This window comes from Malaclemys terrapin, chromosome 11, assembly GCF_027887155.1.
Source record: "Malaclemys terrapin pileata isolate rMalTer1 chromosome 11, rMalTer1.hap1, whole genome shotgun sequence".
Taxonomy (NCBI): domain Eukaryota; kingdom Metazoa; phylum Chordata; order Testudines; family Emydidae; genus Malaclemys; species Malaclemys terrapin.
The window spans coordinates 38,901,262-38,920,237 of NC_071515.1; the positions used below are offsets into that span (position 1 = coordinate 38,901,262).

Consider the following 18,976-nt stretch of genomic DNA (forward strand, 5'->3'; position numbering starts at 1 on the left):
CTTTTTATGTTTAATTTTGTATACCGCTTTCTTTCTTAGCTGCTGTATGAAATAGCATATATTTCTGTTCTGGAAATACTCTGATGGTCTGATTCTTGTTAGTCTACTTCTTTTCTGAAATAGATGTTCTATAGCACTGTCCTTGTAAATTTTAATTTGTTATGCTAGCTGCTTAAACATAGTGCCTGATCTTAAGTAGTAAATACTGCACAAACTTTCCACTGTGAAGATTATTATTATCACTGTTGTACTGCTCTTCCCTTAAATGTATTCCTGTTAGAAAAATACACCTATTAAAAGTACGCCAGTTCTTCCACCAAGCCATTACAATGAAGTCAGTGTAAACAGATACCTTTTGTTAAATAAATGTTTTTAAATCTGCTAATTCTTCACAAGAACAGAAGCTTGTGTGCCAGTGGTAAATTTACCTGTTAAAGGGATGTTGTCCTGAATGATAGGCTTAAAGTCTGGCCGTCACCTCCATTTACAGTGGCTTTAAAAATCCTTATTTTTGTTTCTTTTTTTTTTAAATTATAAACCCTCCAAATTTATGGTGCCATAGATCTGAAACCAACAGCAAGTAGTAGATTATGTGGCTCCCTGCATTGTTGCTCAGTATGACAGTCAGATTGTCAAAGTATAGATATAATCATTTTAAATCACCTAACTAGATATCTCAGGTCACTAGCAGGGTGGTGGGCTGTTTTACAAGCTCAGGAAAGGAAGCAAACACCCTGTCCAAGTCATTGTGAAGGTCCTTGCCTCAGGGCACGATTTATTGTTTGAACACAAAATAAAGCAACTTGATGGACCAAACTGGACGTAGTCCCCACAGGCCTTTTGCTTTGCATCCACCAACCAGGGGAAGAGAGGATACACACTTCAGCTTCCTCTTCCTTGCCAGCCATGTGATAGGCAGGGATCTCTTAACCCTTTCAAGGCTGATGCTCTACCTTGTCCCATCACTTTTTGCAAGGATAGAGGTGTCCTGGAAGACTTTCAACCTGGGAATGTCCTATTTTTTCCCTAGATTCCTTCTGCATCTTGCACTTGAAAATGGGAGGCTTCTTTACTTCCTGTTTGAACTGCTGCATAGCGTTCTGTATGTACATTCAGTAATATGCTTTTGATTCCTTTGGGGTAAAAGGCAGGTAGACATATCTGAGGTGTTATTAATTTATTTTATTAATTAGACTGTCTCACCAAGCACTTGAGGTAAGTGCCTCACTAGCACAGTTGGGGGAGAGGAAATGGAGAATTATTTTTGTTGCATGTGCTATTACAACCATGGCCATCGTCTTGGAAAGCAGTGTGGAGGCTTATTGCATTCTTCTGCTGGCTACTGGGAGCATGCAAAATGGCAGAATACTTGGCTGCTGCCTCTAGCAAACTTTAAAATACTTAGAAATATTGTAATGCAGTAGCAGAAATAACCTTTTGTTGAATACTAGTGGTGATGGGACTATATCACAAACACAACAGCTGTCCCCTTCAAATCATCCAGAGATGTCACCAATAAATCTGCTAACTCCGATTTTGTTTGATGTGGAATTAGAAAAAGGGGTTAAAATATTAGAGTTCAACTCTGTGTTGACATAATTGTTTTTGGACGCACGGTGTTGTTTAAGCCACCTGAAAGTCCAGTTATCATCCCAAAGCTATCTTCTGCCCTAATTGGGCAGCCTGATTTGCTGTGGATGATTCTGAGCTCTGTAAGTAGGACCATGTTAGTACAGTTAATGATCACCATTTTGCAAATACTATAATATTTTCTAGATTGTGCAGTTATGATGTGATGTTTACACGTCTCAAATGCAAATTCATTGTGGCCAAATTCTGTTTAATTTATCTCCATAAGTAAAAAAGAGGGATGACAACTTATAAATGGCAAGCCAGAGTGAGTTTTTAATATATAACCTCCAGGGTAAGAGGTAAATGTTAAATATGTTTATATTGATAAAATATAAGCACATCTGCTTTACTGTTTTTTTACATAAACTTTATTATTAAAAGCAAAATAAGTAATTCCAAACATAGCAATTACAAGGAATTGCTTAAAATGACATTTTATTTAACAGGAATTAAATAGTGAGACTTGAGAGTGAACTGAGATGATAAATGTGGCTTAAACTAGATCTAGCCATATTGAGTATTTGGTGTATTTTACTTTCAGTCCATTTTTCCCATTTGTGTAGTCCAGCATACTGTATAATATTTCAATTGTCAAAACAAACCAGGGCCATCTGTTGAATCATCTTTATGATTGCAACCTGCCATCAACCATATCAAGGCCTCTCTATATTTAGATTTATTTCCCATTATGGACATGACTCAACAACTACTGAAATCTGCTTATCAGTTTTGTGCTGCAACCCAATACCATAGAATGAGTGTCTTCCCTTTTGGGACTAAAGACAGGCCTGTTCTGAGTATTTGTTTTTTCTTTGTTTTTTGAAGCAGGGAAGAGAGGAATAGTTGAAGCTGCAGATGATGATCTGGTTATGGTGGAAAAGCTTTGCCAAATAGGAAGGTTTTGCAGCATTTCCTAAAGTGTTCAGACTGGATTTGTCTAATCTCTTCCTGAGGTTCATGCTGCAATTGGATACCTCAACTGCTAATTCTTTGTCTGTACCTGTTACGTGTTCTCTTCTAGTTTCTGTAAACTGTGTTGTCCCAGGAGAGCACAATTGTTTTGGTAGTTTGTAGCTGGAGATGAAGTTTCTAATGTAGCTGAGACCTTATCAATTAAATAATGTTAAGATTAAGACCAAGGACTTGAACTGGCTGCAGAATCAGACTACCAACCAGTATTGGGACAGGGGCAGTAGAAATTGGATTATGCTCCTGGACAATATGATCTCACAGTCACATACTTATTCCAAACCAAATTTTGAAGACCAGATCAGACAAGTGATCTATAGAGCCATGCCCAGAATGAGGGACTTGAGGCTTGTCTTGGGTCCCTGAGCATGCGCAATAAAGAAATGTGAAACATTCTTTTCAGACTGAATGTATTAAGTTTGGGGGAATGTGCAACTTCTTTCCATGGGAATGTCTGTTTGATTCCACAGCCCTGAGAATCCCTCCACATTTTCCTCAGTTGAGCCACCCCCATTCCTAAAATGCTACAGTGATATAGAGCTTTTCCCTCTCTTTCTTCTCCACCCCATATCTTGTCATGGTAATATTTGTATCCCCCTGCCCTACCCCGCCATCTCCCTGCTACTGAGGCTGAACATGCTGTTCCCATTGAGGTTGGGGAAGAATGATAATTTGTAATAATTGTTGAAGGACATAAACACCAAGGCAGGGGAAGGAGAGATTATTTAGGGTCATAAAAAGGGAATATAATCAGGAGGTATGGGAGGAAAGTAAGAAAAGAACAAATTTTTAAGATGAACGTCAGGAAAACCTTCCTGTCAGGGAGATGTATTAAGCCTGTGGAATAATCTCCCAAGGGGATGTAGTGGAAGGCCCATCACTAGGCATATTTAAAACAAGACTGGACAAAACACTAGCAAATATACTGTAGGGAACAATTTTACAGTGTTAGGGAGTTGGGCTAGATAATCTAGGAGGTCTTTTCCTTCTCTGGATTGTATGATTCACAGTCCTTAAGGAACTGATAATTTTGATCTCCCTTGACTTGTTTGTGAGTATACCACCAGCATCTTGATTCTTGTGGAATGTGAATCCTGCTAGGAGAAGAACTCTGCAGATATTTCACAAATGTCCATATTTCAAGGTGCAAAAATACTTTTCTACCTAGATTAGTCCTGTACTGCTTCACTGAGCAAGGAGGTGTTAATGTCTGTCGAAGCAGGGTTGGAATTGTATGTTACAGTATATACATTTTCCTGTGTTTTTTCCCTAGTATGTCGTCTTACTTATTTTGTGATGGATAAAAAGGAAATATGTTTCCAGAAGAACATTTATCTAACTTTTTGTGCAGCATTTGCAATTGCCATGCTGTTGTCTTTGTTGCTATGCTACTTAGTGTCTGTCAGAGCATGACTGGTTAATTTAACATGCTTGTATTACTGGTTGCAAGACTACTATGGTAAATTACTGATGCACATGCTAACTTAATCTCTTTAAAACCAAAACTTTGTTCCATTGAGACACAATTTTCCATTTAATTTGTCAGCAGAGATGCTGATTAACCCTCTTTTTGTGGTTCCCTAGCATGTATCTGATATTTGTGTCATCATAACACAGTACTCAACATTGAAGGGCAAAATACTGTTCTCCATTACACTGAAGGCAAAGGGCTTGCACCGTGTCACTGAAGGCAGAATATGGCCTTAAAAGTGTTACCCAAGTGGAGATTGAAGTGAGGGCAGTTCTGTGTTAGAAAGGGTTTGATCATATAGCTATACCAACAGACCCCCTCTAGTGAAGAGACAGCTTATACCAGCAAAAGTATAGTTTATATCAGTCCCCTGAACAAAATAAGCTACCCCAGCAAAAGCACTTGTTTGCCAGTATAACTGCATCCACGCTCGGGCTTTCTGTTGGTATAAGAATGTAGTGAAGAATCGCTGTCCTGACATTATCATCCTGGCAAAAATTTCTAGTGTAGACCTGGTCTAAGACTTATTGGAGTTGAAAGATGAAGTACAGCGCGTATGTTACAGAGAAAAAACCAACCATTTGGGAGACCCTTCAAATGTCCATTGAATGCATTTTTTCATAGCTTCTCATACTAATCTATATGGTTTCATATCTGATTGTTTGGAAACTATGGGCCAGATCCTGAGTTGGTGTATTTTTGGCCTGGTTCCATTGAAGTAAATAGACCTATACTGATTTACAACAACTGTGGATCTGGATCTATGCTTCTTAAATTATTTCAAAATATCTTTAAAGGAGTCACTACATGCAAATCAACATTCTGATAAACTGAGTGTTTCTCTAGTTTTTAAAAAACATAGCCTGTCTCTTTACACATTCTCAGAGATAAGAGAACCCTGAGAAATTTGAGGTTTCTTTTAGACATTTAGAACTTTAAACATCATTCAAAGGTGAAAAAAAGCTCTTCTTCACATAAAGAGAGAAGAAAACTTTTTAAAAGTTCCTCAAGGCTTCAAGGAAGTTTTCAAAGATTCTGTATCTCTGCTTTGAAACTAATAATAGATCATAAGATAACTTAATACCATGAAGGTTTAGGCTTTGGTGCATTCTCTCCAACAGAAATATTCAATTACTGGTACATTTGCCCTAGCTTTTCCAAGGCAATGTTTTTATGCAGCACAAAACTAGTTTACCACTTCTTTTCACATGACAGTCCTCAATTTCAAGCTTTCCTCCTATATTTAAAAAATAAAATAGCATTTTCTTCAAACCCTTGTTTTAATCAAACTACTGTATACAGACACAAGGAGCTTTACACATCTCTATTTCTAGGTCTCATGCCCTTGCACGTCCATGGCCCTGGGAGCTGACTAGCTCACTTATATGGTGAAGTTTAGAAAGGCTGTAATGAGGCAGTCAAGGCATTTGCCTCAAGGAGCATACATAGTGTGTCATAGCTTCTTATCAGTTGCTTTTCTCCAAATTAGCTGCAGCACATAGCAAAGTGAAGTCCCTTTATCATCTGCCCTTTCAGAAGAATATTTTACATTTCTTTTACTCCATACTTTAAATCTAAGAACTCTATTTGGTTTTCAACTCCAGTTTCTAACTGTTGTATTTTACATGGACACTGTATCAAGTGATGTAGATCTTCTGTTAAAATGGGGCATCTGAATCAGATTCTAAATATCAATTTAAAGAAAAATCCATTATTCCACTGCTCAAAGAAATTTCATCATTTTTGTTGAATTTGCAAAAAATTATACTTTCTCTCTCTTCTTCTGCTTCCTGCATTGGTCCTGCTATAGCACACTACTTCAGTATAATTCTCAGTTGTTCACATTCCTGCTGACATGATCAGCACAAAGCAGGAAGTAAAAAGACTTGACAGTGCTCCTGGCTTGGTATGAGTGAGGACCTGGAGGAATGTTCGCCTGCTCAACATTCAAGACAATGAGCTCTTTCCTGATAAAGGTCCTATTTATACTCGACTCTCTGAATGATGGTGCACTGCGTGCAGAATGTCCCTTCCTCTCAAGAAGTGCTGAACAAAGTTGTTGGCACAATTCAAGACTAGCTCTGGGAAGTTGACACCATCGTTGATACAAGTACAGTCAGCACACTTTTAAGAGAGAGTATACCATAGCCTTCACTTCTATTATATCGTCAAATAAAAGCAACTATACTGTATATTAATCACAGTTCTTCCATTGATGCGCTGTGTGGCTTTGGTGGCCTTTTAACTTCTCTGTGCTTATAACAACAAAGCATTATTTTAAAGATTATTTAGGAATTTTGGCCAAATTGATATTTGAGTTGATTCATTTCTTGTTGGCATCTATTTCCTTCACCCTTTGCATCTGTGTGACTTCATTGTCAGACCAGATATGGATATAGAGTACTTTTCTTATAGAAATTATGGCTGCTAGAGTGGCACGTTTATTCCAGTGCTTGGTAAAATCCATTGTGGCAGTGAGCATACTACAGGTTGATTTAATCATTCAAGCTGACATACTTTAAAATGCCATAGAATACATTTACATATAAAAAAAATAGAAGAATATTGTATCCAATATTAACTACATGGGAAATTTAAACAGGCAGAATTTAGTTGCTGACATTGGAATTCAGCTAGGTCCTCCGAGCTAATAACGCCTAGGGTTTGCCTATTCAGAGCTTTAGTCTGCACCACAGGGGTGTAAATTTTAGCCTGCACTAGCATGTCGCACACAAACTGGTTGTGGGGTCCCTTCTGGCACATACTAAAAGTTCCCTAGTGCATGTTAATGTAGTAGGACTTACTTGCATTATTTCACACTAGGGAACTTTTAGTGCATGTCAGCAGGGTCCTCGCAGGCCAGTTAGTGCACAATACACTAGTGTGGACTATAATTTGCAGATGCAAACTAAAGCCCTGTGTAGACAAGCCCTTAGTCTACACATAAATGGCATCAGACTACAAATTATTAGGAACTCTATTTCCTGCAACACTCTTCCTTTGGAGGTCTCCCCTCCAACCACTGGCCAGGCCTCAGGCCACTTAGCTTATGAACCCCAGGAGGTACCCTTGCAGTGTTGTTCTATGTTATTTTTTAAATTAATGCATGACATATTTGCTAAATGTATGGATTTGTCAGGAACTGTTATTCTGACTGACACCTAAATGAGATGTACATACAATAAGCTACATTGCAATATAAAAAGTATGGGTGTCATCTGACACAGATGAAGAAAAAGCTGATGCCCTCAGGAACTGGCATAGTGGATACTGGCTTTAGTTTATAAATTGTAAAGACTTTTTTTGTCTCAAGGCACAGTCATTAGCACTATGGTTTGTATGCTTCAGTGGTAAACTATACGTACCTCACTTGTCACATCCAACCATCCGTACTTCTCATTGCTGGCTTTGATGAAGCTCTCCAAATTAATCTTTTTCTATCACATCACATTTCTGAAGCATTTTTATTGCATTCCTTCATAAACTCTCTTGTTTTTTCTAAATGTTCATTAGAATAACTTCTAGAAGATTTTGCTAGGTAAAATAAGAAAGCTAGAGATTCTTAATTTGTTTAATTTTGAGTATAACATAAGTCTACCTGTTTTATTCCATTAGTGATTATGAATTTTATGTATATGCTGGATCATTCTTGTTTCTCATATTTCAGTCAAGCTATCCTAAGAGCAGCCTAATAATTTCAAAAGGCAAAAGATAATATGCAGAAAGATGGACCCCAGAAAGATATAGATAGCTAACTCTTATGGCTGGTATGTCACTGACCTATTTTACCAAGGCCTCAAATATCACTGCAAGTGAGATCTGCTTGAGGATGTCATGCTTGTGGTATATGCTGTCATCAGAGCCCTCAGTGAAATTATTTATTGGGACTCTTTAAATGTCTGACCTTGGACATATAAGCACTACCTAATGCTCTAATTAAACTAATTAAATACAGTACAAAAATAGATATGATTATAAGTCACTGGAGTGCAGCAGTTTTTTTCCTATGTATAGAAAAATGGCTTTCATTAAAAGAATTAAGAATTCTGCAAACCTCAGAGACAAGTTATCTTTCCATGTCCCATCACAGTTTTGTCGATCTAATGTACCCCATTTATACTGTGGAGAACTCAGAATAAAAGTGCCTAGAGTTAAACATTTAAATACAAATGGAGGACACTCAACTCTGAAACTTGTTTTCCTGTTTGATCTGACAGAGATAGTCTGTTGTACTTTAAGCCATAATATGAGACTCTCCTATTTTCTCAGGCTTTGGGGAGGGAGCTGTGGCATTAGATCCGTTTGGGAAACAAAATTTTCATTCTGTGCGGAATTTAGTTTCCATTCTGAATTGGAATGAAAAGTCAAAATATGAAACCATTTCAGGGAACAAAAAATTCTGAAAAGTTTATAACTGCAAATGCTAACATGAATTTTTGAGCAAAAGGAAAAGAATAAAAATTTCAAAATAGCATTTTTGTTTTGTTTTTCAAAACCAGAAAATCAAAAAAAAATTAATCAAAATCAACATTTTTCCCTGGAAGATTTTGATGTCAACGAAATCATATTTTCTGGCAAGAATTTTTTAGCTCTGAGTGGCATCAAGGTATGACATTTTGGATGGGCGATACCAGAGCATGCCTATATTGTAAGGAAAAATAGATGCTCAGGAAGAAATCAAAGAGGTCATGATGGATTAGAGGAGGAGACCATATGAAAAATCTCGGTGGTGGTGGTGGTGAATGGTGATTACAGCTACTGATCATGTCATGCTTGGCTTTGTAGAAGTCAGCCAGATCCTGTAGGGAGAGGAAGAGGTAGGGTTTCAAGAGGGAGGCCATGGAGTGTAATTCAACGAGGGTGGCAAAGTACGGTTCCCTGGCAAATTACATAATAGAGTTGAAGGAAGAGAGAGTAAATTTGTGCCAATAGTGGAGGAAGTCCTTTGGATTTCCTCCACTATTGGCACAAATTTACTCTCTCTTCTAATACTCTCTCAGAGGTATTTGACAGCAAAGGGGGGCAGGGAATGGAGGAAGCAGATGCTGAGGGTCAGCCAGACAAGAGGTTAATGGGCTAGATTACACAGTGTCAATATTTTTAATGTGTTTTTAGTTACATATCAAGGCTGGACAGTGATACTTCACAAGCAGCCCATTGACTTCAGTGGAACTACTCATGGTGCAAGGTATTGCTAAATACGAGTACTGGTATCACAGTCTAACCCTAATATGGTTACAAATACCCTATGGTTAAAAATACCAAAGAAGATACCACAAAAACCTGATTGTCATAGCATTAAAAGCCTAACTGTATATAAAAATCACAATGACATTCAGGAGTAAGTTTCCATACTGACTCTTAGATTTACCTAAACACTTCTCATATAGCAGTTACATCTTTTTCTTTATTGGTACCAATTTCTAGGGGACTATGGACACCTTAATGATACCCAAATGTTTACCAAAATTTCCATGAACTGCTCTGAATATTCATTTTGTGTGAGATAAGTGTCATTTTGACCTATTCCTGCTCCACTGGAGTCAGTGGAGCTGTGGATGCTCGACACCTCTGAAAATCAGGCCACTTCAGATCCATAATTTATATCCACTAAATACTGTATGAATTTCGATTCTTAACTTAAGGCACCCAAGTTTTAAAAAAGTTCACCTTTCTCTTTGCTACATCCACTTACGATTAGTATTGCATATATATGTGCAAGATGACCCTCTGTCAATATCTAAGCAGAACTGAATGAGTTAAGGCTAAAATATTCTTGACTATGAATTTCATTACTTTGTGATCATCAGTTACTGATTTCATTTAAGTTCATCATCTATTACAAGTAACTACTCAAAGTCCTTTACATTGGTTAACAAAATAATGATTTTCTCTGCTAAGAATCTTGTGGTTTTCTAAGCAGGAAACCTACTAAAATAAATCAGAGGCAGCTCATTGTGGCTAAAGGACTGGAACAAGCAGGCAAGACTGGAATGAGACTAGCATTGGCTTCTTCCTTAGCTTTGAATCTGTTCTTGCTTAAATGGATTCCTGTTCATTTTCCGCTTACTAAATTCATGCAAATAGGTTTTCAATATGTAACATTGTTCTGAAAAAAGGTTAATCCTTTATACTAAACCAATGAACCTCTGAGTGTGTATTCAGCATTTCTATATAAACTCCTGGGGGAATTCTGTGCTACTGCGCATGCACATGATTAATGAGCTGCGCATATTTTTAATTTTTTGCTCAGAAAAAAGCTTCTGCTGAAATGTTGCTGCAGTTCTGCATTTTGCCCCCCAAAGGGCAATGTGGTGCTAGAACACAGCAGCCGCTCCAAGCCAGCTAGGAAAGAGAAAGAGCCTGCCTTCTTCACAGCACCTGTCGGGCCAGGTCAGAAGACAGGGGCTATGGGGAGACAGACAGTGTGGGGCTGCTGGGGGTTCAGACGGGCTCGTAAGGGCTCGTGGGAGAGGACAGACTTGGGCAGGGGCTGAATGGGGGTGGAGGCACAGGGCGGAGAGAGGTGCAGGGCCACGTGGTGATGGGGGAGGGAGTGCAGAGCTACATAAGGAAAGGGGAGTGGCTGAGTGCGGGAACAGAGACTTGGGGACAAGAGAGGGGGTACAGAGCCACATGGAGACGGGGAGGGGTGCAGGGCCACATGGGGATGGGGCGGAGTGGGTGTCTGAGTGGGGCAAAGGGACATGTGGACAGGGGGTGCAAGGACACATAGGGAGAGGGGGCATATGTGCCTGACTGAATGGGAGAGGCTAGGGGTCAGCTAGGATCTGCATGGGGGAAGCTCCTCCCCGCCTCCCAAAAAAACCTGTTCCATAGTTTGCCACCCATATCCAACAACCCTCCAAGTTCACATCCAGGCTCCTTCCCAGCAATCTACTTCCCTCTCCCTCAGCATCTCCATTACCCCTGATTTCCTCCAAGTCTTTGCACTGCTTCTGATGGGTGTGGGAAATACAGTTACGTATTGTAGTTTAAATGAATTACTCAGAGTTCTGTATTAATATGCCTAGTAAGGAATCTATTTGGCAAAAAAATGTCCTGAATTTTTTGTTGTCTGTATTGTTACAGACATACTTGCTGACAAGTATTTTGAAATAAATTACCAAAAATAATTAAAACCGGTGTGATTATATTGTGTTATTTTGACAAATAAAATTTGCAGAATTTTAAAATATGCACAGAATTGTAAATTTTTTGTTGTAGAATTCCCCCAGGAGTATATGTTGTACCAACATTTGCCTAGCAGGGCTCTTTCTGATTTAGGCACAAGCCCTGCAGCCCCACTACATATATCCTGCAAGACCATATGTAGAGGACAGGCAGCATAAATCCCAAATGAGGGGACCCCAATTCCCTTACATACTCTTCTCTGTGTTGGAAAGCAGTTGCCGTTTAGTTCCATTTAAAGCACTAATGCACATTGCTGAAATCCCATCCCTGGTGGTGGTCAGGGGAGGAGAAGCACAGCAAACTGTGGCTGTCTGCTAGTTTACATATCCTGGCTTAGAGAGCCTAGACCAGCTGCACCGATCTAGGTCAGGTGGGGCTGACAATTCCATCACTTGACTCTACAGATCTGTTTGTGTGAAGCAAAGCCATTTCCTGAGGACTAGACTCCTTCGTTCAGGATGGCCCTCGGGATGGAAAGCTCACCTTTTTCCATAAGGCTATACGAATCTTGGCAGTTAAATCTTTCTCTTAGATTGTGTCATCTTTTCCTTCAGTGGTAAGCCCCAAACCAGAATTAAAGGAAATGAATGCAAATATTACCTTAGTAAAAAGGGAACTGTGGCCCATTTATGCGCATGATTATTATGCCTGTGAAATAATCTAGTCCTTTCTGCTACTGTTTTCTAGGTTCACACGTTCAGGGGTCCACACTGGTGTGAATACTGTGCCAACTTTATGTGGGGCCTCATTGCTCAGGGAGTAAAATGTGCAGGTAACTGGTTTATTCTTTGATTCTTAAGACAATCCTGATGCTGTAAAGCCTTAGACATACTATCTATTTCATAATAAATTGTGCACCTAGGATCTGATCCTCCTGTTAAAATCACTGGAAAGATGCTCTTTCATTTCAGTGATAGTTGTATCAGGTGCTACTATCGACCATTGAACCTTACATCTAAATGCCTTCCAGATATTCAGAGATGGAAATAATCTATCTTTCCTTTCTTTCAGTATGTAGGAGACATAGCTTGAATGAGGAGTTGTATTTATTTTGTAATGGATGAGTCTGTGTGTGGGGTGGGTGAGTATGAGAAACTTATTGGGGATCTTAATGAAGCTTGTAGACAATAATCAAACCTCACAACACCTGTGTGAGGTAGATATTTAGATTTATTTTACAAATGGATAAACGGAGTCAGAGCAGTAAAGTGGCAGAGTTAGAAAGGGAGCTGGGTATAGAACCCAGGAATCCTAACTCCCAGTCTTATTTGTGTGTGTGCTCTAACCACTACACACACATGCTCTCTAATTTGAAAAAATAAATTAATGGATTGAGAAGAATTGACATAAAGATGATTAAAATAGGTGTATACATAAATTTATAAAAGCACTCAGAGGCTATGTTATAAATACCTGGACAGACAGATACTGCATGCATTTGGGATTTAGTCTTTCTGTTGTAGCTGAAGAACTTAGGTAAAATAATTCAGCAATATTATTGATATCCTCTGAAAAAGGAGAGAAACCAACTATTTTGTTTAGGAGAAAAAGATCAAAGTAATTGAAAAAACAAGTTACTTTATTTAAAATGTGCCTTATAATTTTCCAGTAACTAATTTTATAAAAATAGTATAAAGAAATGTTGATGTATGAAGAGCTGCATTTGTTGCCCTGGAAACTGAATTTTCAAGCTAATTTAAGAATTTTTTCCCTGTCTAAAGCTTTCAGAAAGCTTTTGTCTTAAGCAAATAATAGGATTTTTATAGTATCAATGCAAAATGGTAGAAATTTCAACATAAACAAATGTGTTTATAGAAAAGCTATGACTGAAAAATCTTGGAAATATTCCACAAGAAATGTTTGATGTGTAATGTTTTTTATTGTGTCATTGATGCAGATTTTTTTGTCAGCAGAGTCTAGTGTCCATAAAGTTTTAGCTTATTAGTTTTAGAAATCACTGAAACAAATGAAAGAACATTCATGTGCAGTTATATTCTGTGAAAATGGCACTTCCTTACTCAGTAGTCCTACCCCATGTTTATTCAGAGTTCTAGCTACATACTGTACTCATTAAATTAATGTTTTACCACATTTTGCTTTTGTTAAATCTGCACAGCCAATGCAGCTCTGGGAAAGGGAACTTGATTTTATTCTGCTTCATGCATCAGCAACAGAGACGTCAGCTAAATTTTCAGAGTAGACACTTTATAGTTGATGATACATGAGCCAGAAAATACACAGCTCTCTGTTTATGATCTCATATTGAATTTGCAATGCTGGCAGTTAGGAAAAATAACAGGCTTTTTAGTTTACATTAAGTAGCTTTGATCTGGAAGTTCAATAAAGACAATAAATATGAAAGTCTACAGTGTCACTTTTCAGAGTAGTTGCACGCTTTTGTGGAATGAGCAAAAAAGATCAGTTTTATAATTAAACTGACAGTACTTTTCTTTTTACTATTTTTATTTATAACTACTCTAGACAACATTGTTTTCTTATTTTATATTTTAATGCAGATATTTTTCCAAAAGATCCTAATGGTTTCCTTTTCTTAGCTTGTATTATGGAAGTGAGAAATAACTAGTGCTTTCTCTTTTTCTCTCTTTGGCTCTGTACAAAGGTGATTATAATAAGAAAGGAACAAAAAAGGAAAAAATGTAAACTAGATGGCTTTAGAATTTCAGACATAATTGAACTTTTCTGTTTGTCTAAAGTTGTCATACCCATCTCAATAACACCCAATAAATACAGCAATTTTTTTTATTTTTAATTCCATTTCATACTACCAATAAAGTGTACCACAGGATAAAGCCCACTAAGAGATTACTATACTTCTTGAATGCTCAAGGCCACTTAGCCTGTGATCATAATCTTTATGATGGCTGTCATATCTTATCTGAGGAATGACAGGATGTGCGGTGGTAAGATACTCACAGGTTTCACATAACTCTCCTTGCTCTCTCAACCCCCTGGCAAGCCACTTGTACTCAGCCCCTGGTGGATGGAGGAGAGAAAGTGCCACGTGTTAATAAACAGCAAACCCTCTCACCAGGACAAATGAGTTCTGAATGGAGGCCAAATTCTGTCATTTTCAGCAAAATGGATGGTGGCCAGGAAATGGACCCTCAAAGACAGAGGTGTTATGTAGAGGAAATGGGAACCATTAAGGGTTCCGGCAGTGATGTTGAATGTGTCTGGTGGATGGGTAGGGAAAGATTACTTAACATTCCATGAAAAAGTTAAATTCAGTAAATGTGGTTCTCCTCTGAAAAGTGGCTGTGTAAACAATGTCACCTTCTAAACTCAGCAGATCTGCTCCCCATGTGTGTTCAAAGTTGCATCTTGCTTACTGTATAAAGAAAAATAACTTGTACTGCTTTTTAATCCTGTTTCACTCTCCTGAGCCAACACATCTAAGTGTGAGTGAACTGGATTCTATTCTATTTGTGCATCATCAAAAGATTGTTTACTTCTTCCAGTAAGCTAGAACTGTGCAACTGAGAGGCTGCACTGGTGTAACTGAGGGCATAAATGAAAGAAAGTGTGGGTACAACAGGTGTAAACGGGGGCTTAATTTTCCCTGTGAAATTGTTTGTTTTTCTAAACTGAACACCTTTGATATGGAAATCGAGAGACAATAAATGGTGAACCCCAGGACACCCGTCACTTTTCCGAGTAGAAGTCCACATTAAAAATTACAGGATTGAGCAGGATGCAGCCCTCTAACATTCAAACTGGTCTCTGTATTACTCCGAGGAAACTCCAGACTTGTGATCTGTGTGATGATTTTATTGAAAATGCTTTAGGAACAAAACTGTGCTGATTATAATAGTCTGTACTTTTTACTAAGTTTGCTTTTTTAAAGCAAACAATTACAGATCGTAAGGTGAATCTATTAGTTGTACAAAAGCGATACTTATTACAGCTGTAAATGAATACTGCAGGGAACACTCAATCATTTTGAGTCCTACTCTTAGCAAGATACATAGGAATAAAAATGCAGGGCATTCCTGGATTCCCTTTATAAGGATAAAAGTCACCCATTTCAGAAAGTAGGAGGAGGAAGGGAAAGAAAAAGTAACATAAGGAGATTGTTGCCATTGGTAGATAGATTAATTTATGGCATAAGAGCACAAGTAATACTTCAAAAAAATAAACTAGAATCAGGATAGACCCAACAATACATATTATGCCATACCAGCTAGCTAGTATGTCATAGGGTACATCTACACTACAGGGGGGAGTCGATTTAAGATACGCAAATTCAGCTACGTGAATAGCGTAGCTGAATTCGGCGTATCGCAGCCGACTTACCCTGTTGTGAGGACAGCGGCAAAATCGACTTCTGCAGCTTTCTGTCGGCGGCGCTTACTACCACCTCCGCTGGTGGAGTAAGAGCGCCGATTCGGGAATCGATTGTCGCGTCCCGATGGGACGCGATAAATCGATCCCCGAGAGGTCGATTTCTACCCGCCGATTCAGGCGGGTAGTATAGACCTAGCCATAGCAACTAAAACGGTACTTATTCATTGTTTATTACAACTCAGCATCTCCAGCCAGAACAGAGCCTGGGTAACTTCTATGTTCTATGCCCCATATACAGTATAATTCTCTCTCCAAGGGAGATTGTCCCTACCCCGTGTGTTGATTGGCAGGGAAAGAAGAGTGATTATAGACATCCTCCTGCATGAGGTCCAGAGATAATCACAGTGTCAGTACCTCTCTGCTGAGATTGCCAAATAGGGAAGGTGGTGGTGCCGGCGGTTTTTGTGACGTAAACAATGGTCCAGTAGGAACTTGTCTCACATATACTAAAAAACCTGTGAGAGAGAACTGTGAAGAGCAGGTGGCTGCCATTTTGACTGATAAGGTTTCATGATTAATCTGTTGCTCCTCTGCACTTCTTGAAACAAGATGATTTTTTTATTTCCAAAGTTAAGACTCAGTTTTGTCCAGTTAAGCCTCCATTCCTCCACCAACTCAGAACTGTGCCTTAAAGATACAGTCAAGCCCCTCTTCTTTCTCCGTCTACTTTCCCCTGGGTGCACAAGCAACTTCTGTCTGTCTTTGTTTTGTTTTTTCCTCTCTACCTCCCTTCTCCCACAACCCTATAATACATTTCCCCCTCTCCCACGACCCTATAATACATTTCCCCCTCTCCCACGACCCTATAATACATTTCCCCTTCTCCCACGACCCTATAATACATGAAATCAAGGGTAGATTCATCTTGCAGCACACTGCTTTTGCTCCTGCACTGTACACTTAACATTTAAGAGCACAGGCTATCAGCATTAAAGGACAGCATAAGGAAGGAACATGAGCAAAGAAAGACTCCTGCAGATACCATTTGTGGTCGGAAGCCATCACGGGTGGGAGGTGGTTTTCTGGCAGAATAGACAGTCTACTCATTACCAGAGAACCATGGAGTAGGGAAGGCAGTTTGGGGGCATATCATGTTTTTGTCCTTGTGCCACTTAGAAGAGCAGCCCAGATCAGTAGTTGCACTAAGGCTCCTGTCAGATCAATACAGTATGTCAACAAATGGTGTTTGTTATGGGTATCATAGCATTTACAAGTAATGCTAGTTGTCAATGCTCGTAAAACTAAAGAACAATAAATGATTATGTGCACTGCAGAGAGAGTAAACTTTAATTTTTATATTAAAGAAAAGAGAGTTTAATTACCATAAAAGGAAAGCTACTATTTGATGAATAATTTATTGGGGCAAATTCCTTTGTATCTGTTCACCCTCATTAAAGCAATACTAATAGTTAGCTCTTACGTAGCACTCATCACCTGCAGATCTCAAAGTACTTTACAAAGGTGGGTAGTGGTTTTATCCCCTTGTGTCAAATGGGGAAACTGAGGAACAAGTCTTAAGTGACTTGCCCAAGATGATACAGTGATTTAATGCCAGGCCCAAGAATAGAACCCAGGCCTCCTGCCTCTTTCCCACACCACTCTGCCATTATCATAAATCTATGGAGATTCTCTTGGAACTCTTAGAGGAAAATGTAAATCTATCTTTCAGTACCTTAAACCGTCCCCTCAGAAAGACAAAATATATAAATGTCTTTCATCTTAATTTATAAATATAATTATAAAGTATATTCCATGTGATATAGTTTCAATAGAGCATGCTCAGCAGCCACATTTACCAGTAAATCATAAGCAAAAGGAAATCTAAAACTGACTAAATCAAATCAACAGCATAGCTATGTGCATTTTATTCTCAGCAAATATTTGTAATGGGTACTCATAGGGCAGTATTAATATGCATATATTTTTTGGGCTCTGCTCATGCATTAATATGATCACATTATTTCTTCTTTCAGCTCAATGGACTAAAGTCAATATTAGTTGCTTCAGAAAAATTGTGAAATCTTTTTCTGAGCTTCCTAGAAAAGCATTGGCTATGTCAGGCTCTTTTTCTAAAGGCAATATCCCTCATAAAAGTAATACCACAGCCTATCCAGACTCCTAGAGTAAGATCAATATGCTATTAAAAATAGTATAGCTTACCTGAAACTTGTTCAAAAACATCTATAAAGGCTGTTTTATTCCGAAATTTGTAAACTAGTCTACCTGCTCATGAATTTCTAAATGTACTTTTTGTTGAAGGATGGCTGCAGGTTGATAATAACATACAAAAGAAACCTATACTCAACTACAAATCCAGCCAATGAAATGATCCACTTATATGACGACTTTATTGAAGTCAATGGGAGTTTTGCCATTGACCTCTGTGGGGCCTTGATTTCACCCATGGTCTTTTAAATCTTTCATTTATTCTGGACTTTACTGGGCAATATGTTACTTTATGTAATTTGTGTGGTTTTAACAAATAAGGGTCAAATTTTTCTTTTAGGGCCTGACCCAACTCCCATGGAAGTCAATGGAAAAACACTGATGGACCTCCACAGGAGTCGGATCAGACCCTTTGTTTGGTGTAAATCGGCATTAAATCCACTGAAGTAAACTGAGTTACTCAGGATTTACTTCATTGTAACTAAGTAGAAATTGGCCGTAAGCATGAAATAAAACAAACTCTTGGGTCTAAAGCCTGCTAATCGTATTCATGCAAGTAGCCCAATTGAAATCAGCAGGACTACTTGTATGAGTATGGCAAATGGGTTTTAGAGCCTGATCCCTAGAGGTGCTGAGCATTTGAAGCCAGTGGAAGTAGTGAGTGCTCGATACAACTCAGGATTTCGTTCTCTTGGCCCTCCTAAAAATGCAGGACTCTAAGATGTTGCAAAGCAGATGTGCTGCACTCTGGGATTTAAGAAAAAAAGACAACAATTTGTTTTAATTTTTTGTAATTTGTCTTACAATACCCTGTGTTCCAGCCTTCCAAATTTAGGCTGAATATTGCTACTGTAGAAAGTTTGAACAATGGATTGCTCTGGGATTTTGCAGTACTCTGTTGGAAGGCAGCCTGTCATGTTACTCATGCACTTTTTACCTTGCTTGAATAAGCAAACAGTCATTCTTATATTGGTGTGTAACTATCACCAACTTAAATTCTCATCAAGTCCTGAAAATGAAAATCCACTGACTAAAACAATACCATTCTGCTTCCACAGAGTATTGTGAACTCAGAGAAAGGACCCTTCCTATGACAAAAGCATAACAAAATGGCTACGTTTCAACTTCTTTATTTAAAAAGCAACATTATTCTTGTTTTAAATGATGCATTTAAACCTT

At 38.5% G+C, this 18,976-nt stretch overlaps 1 protein-coding gene across 5 annotated transcripts in view; it reads left to right on the forward strand.

Annotated features, from left to right (window-relative positions):
• Window positions 1-18,976, forward strand: part of CHN1 (chimerin 1) — a 159,322-nt gene that overhangs the window by 123,132 nt on the left and 17,214 nt on the right. For all 5 annotated transcript variants that reach the window (XM_054043793.1, XM_054043794.1, XM_054043796.1 and 2 more), the window contains one exon: window positions 11,954-12,038. In XM_054043793.1, coding sequence (XP_053899768.1) covers window positions 11,954-12,038 — 85 coding nt within the window. The remainder of the gene's footprint in view (window positions 1-11,953; window positions 12,039-18,976) is intronic.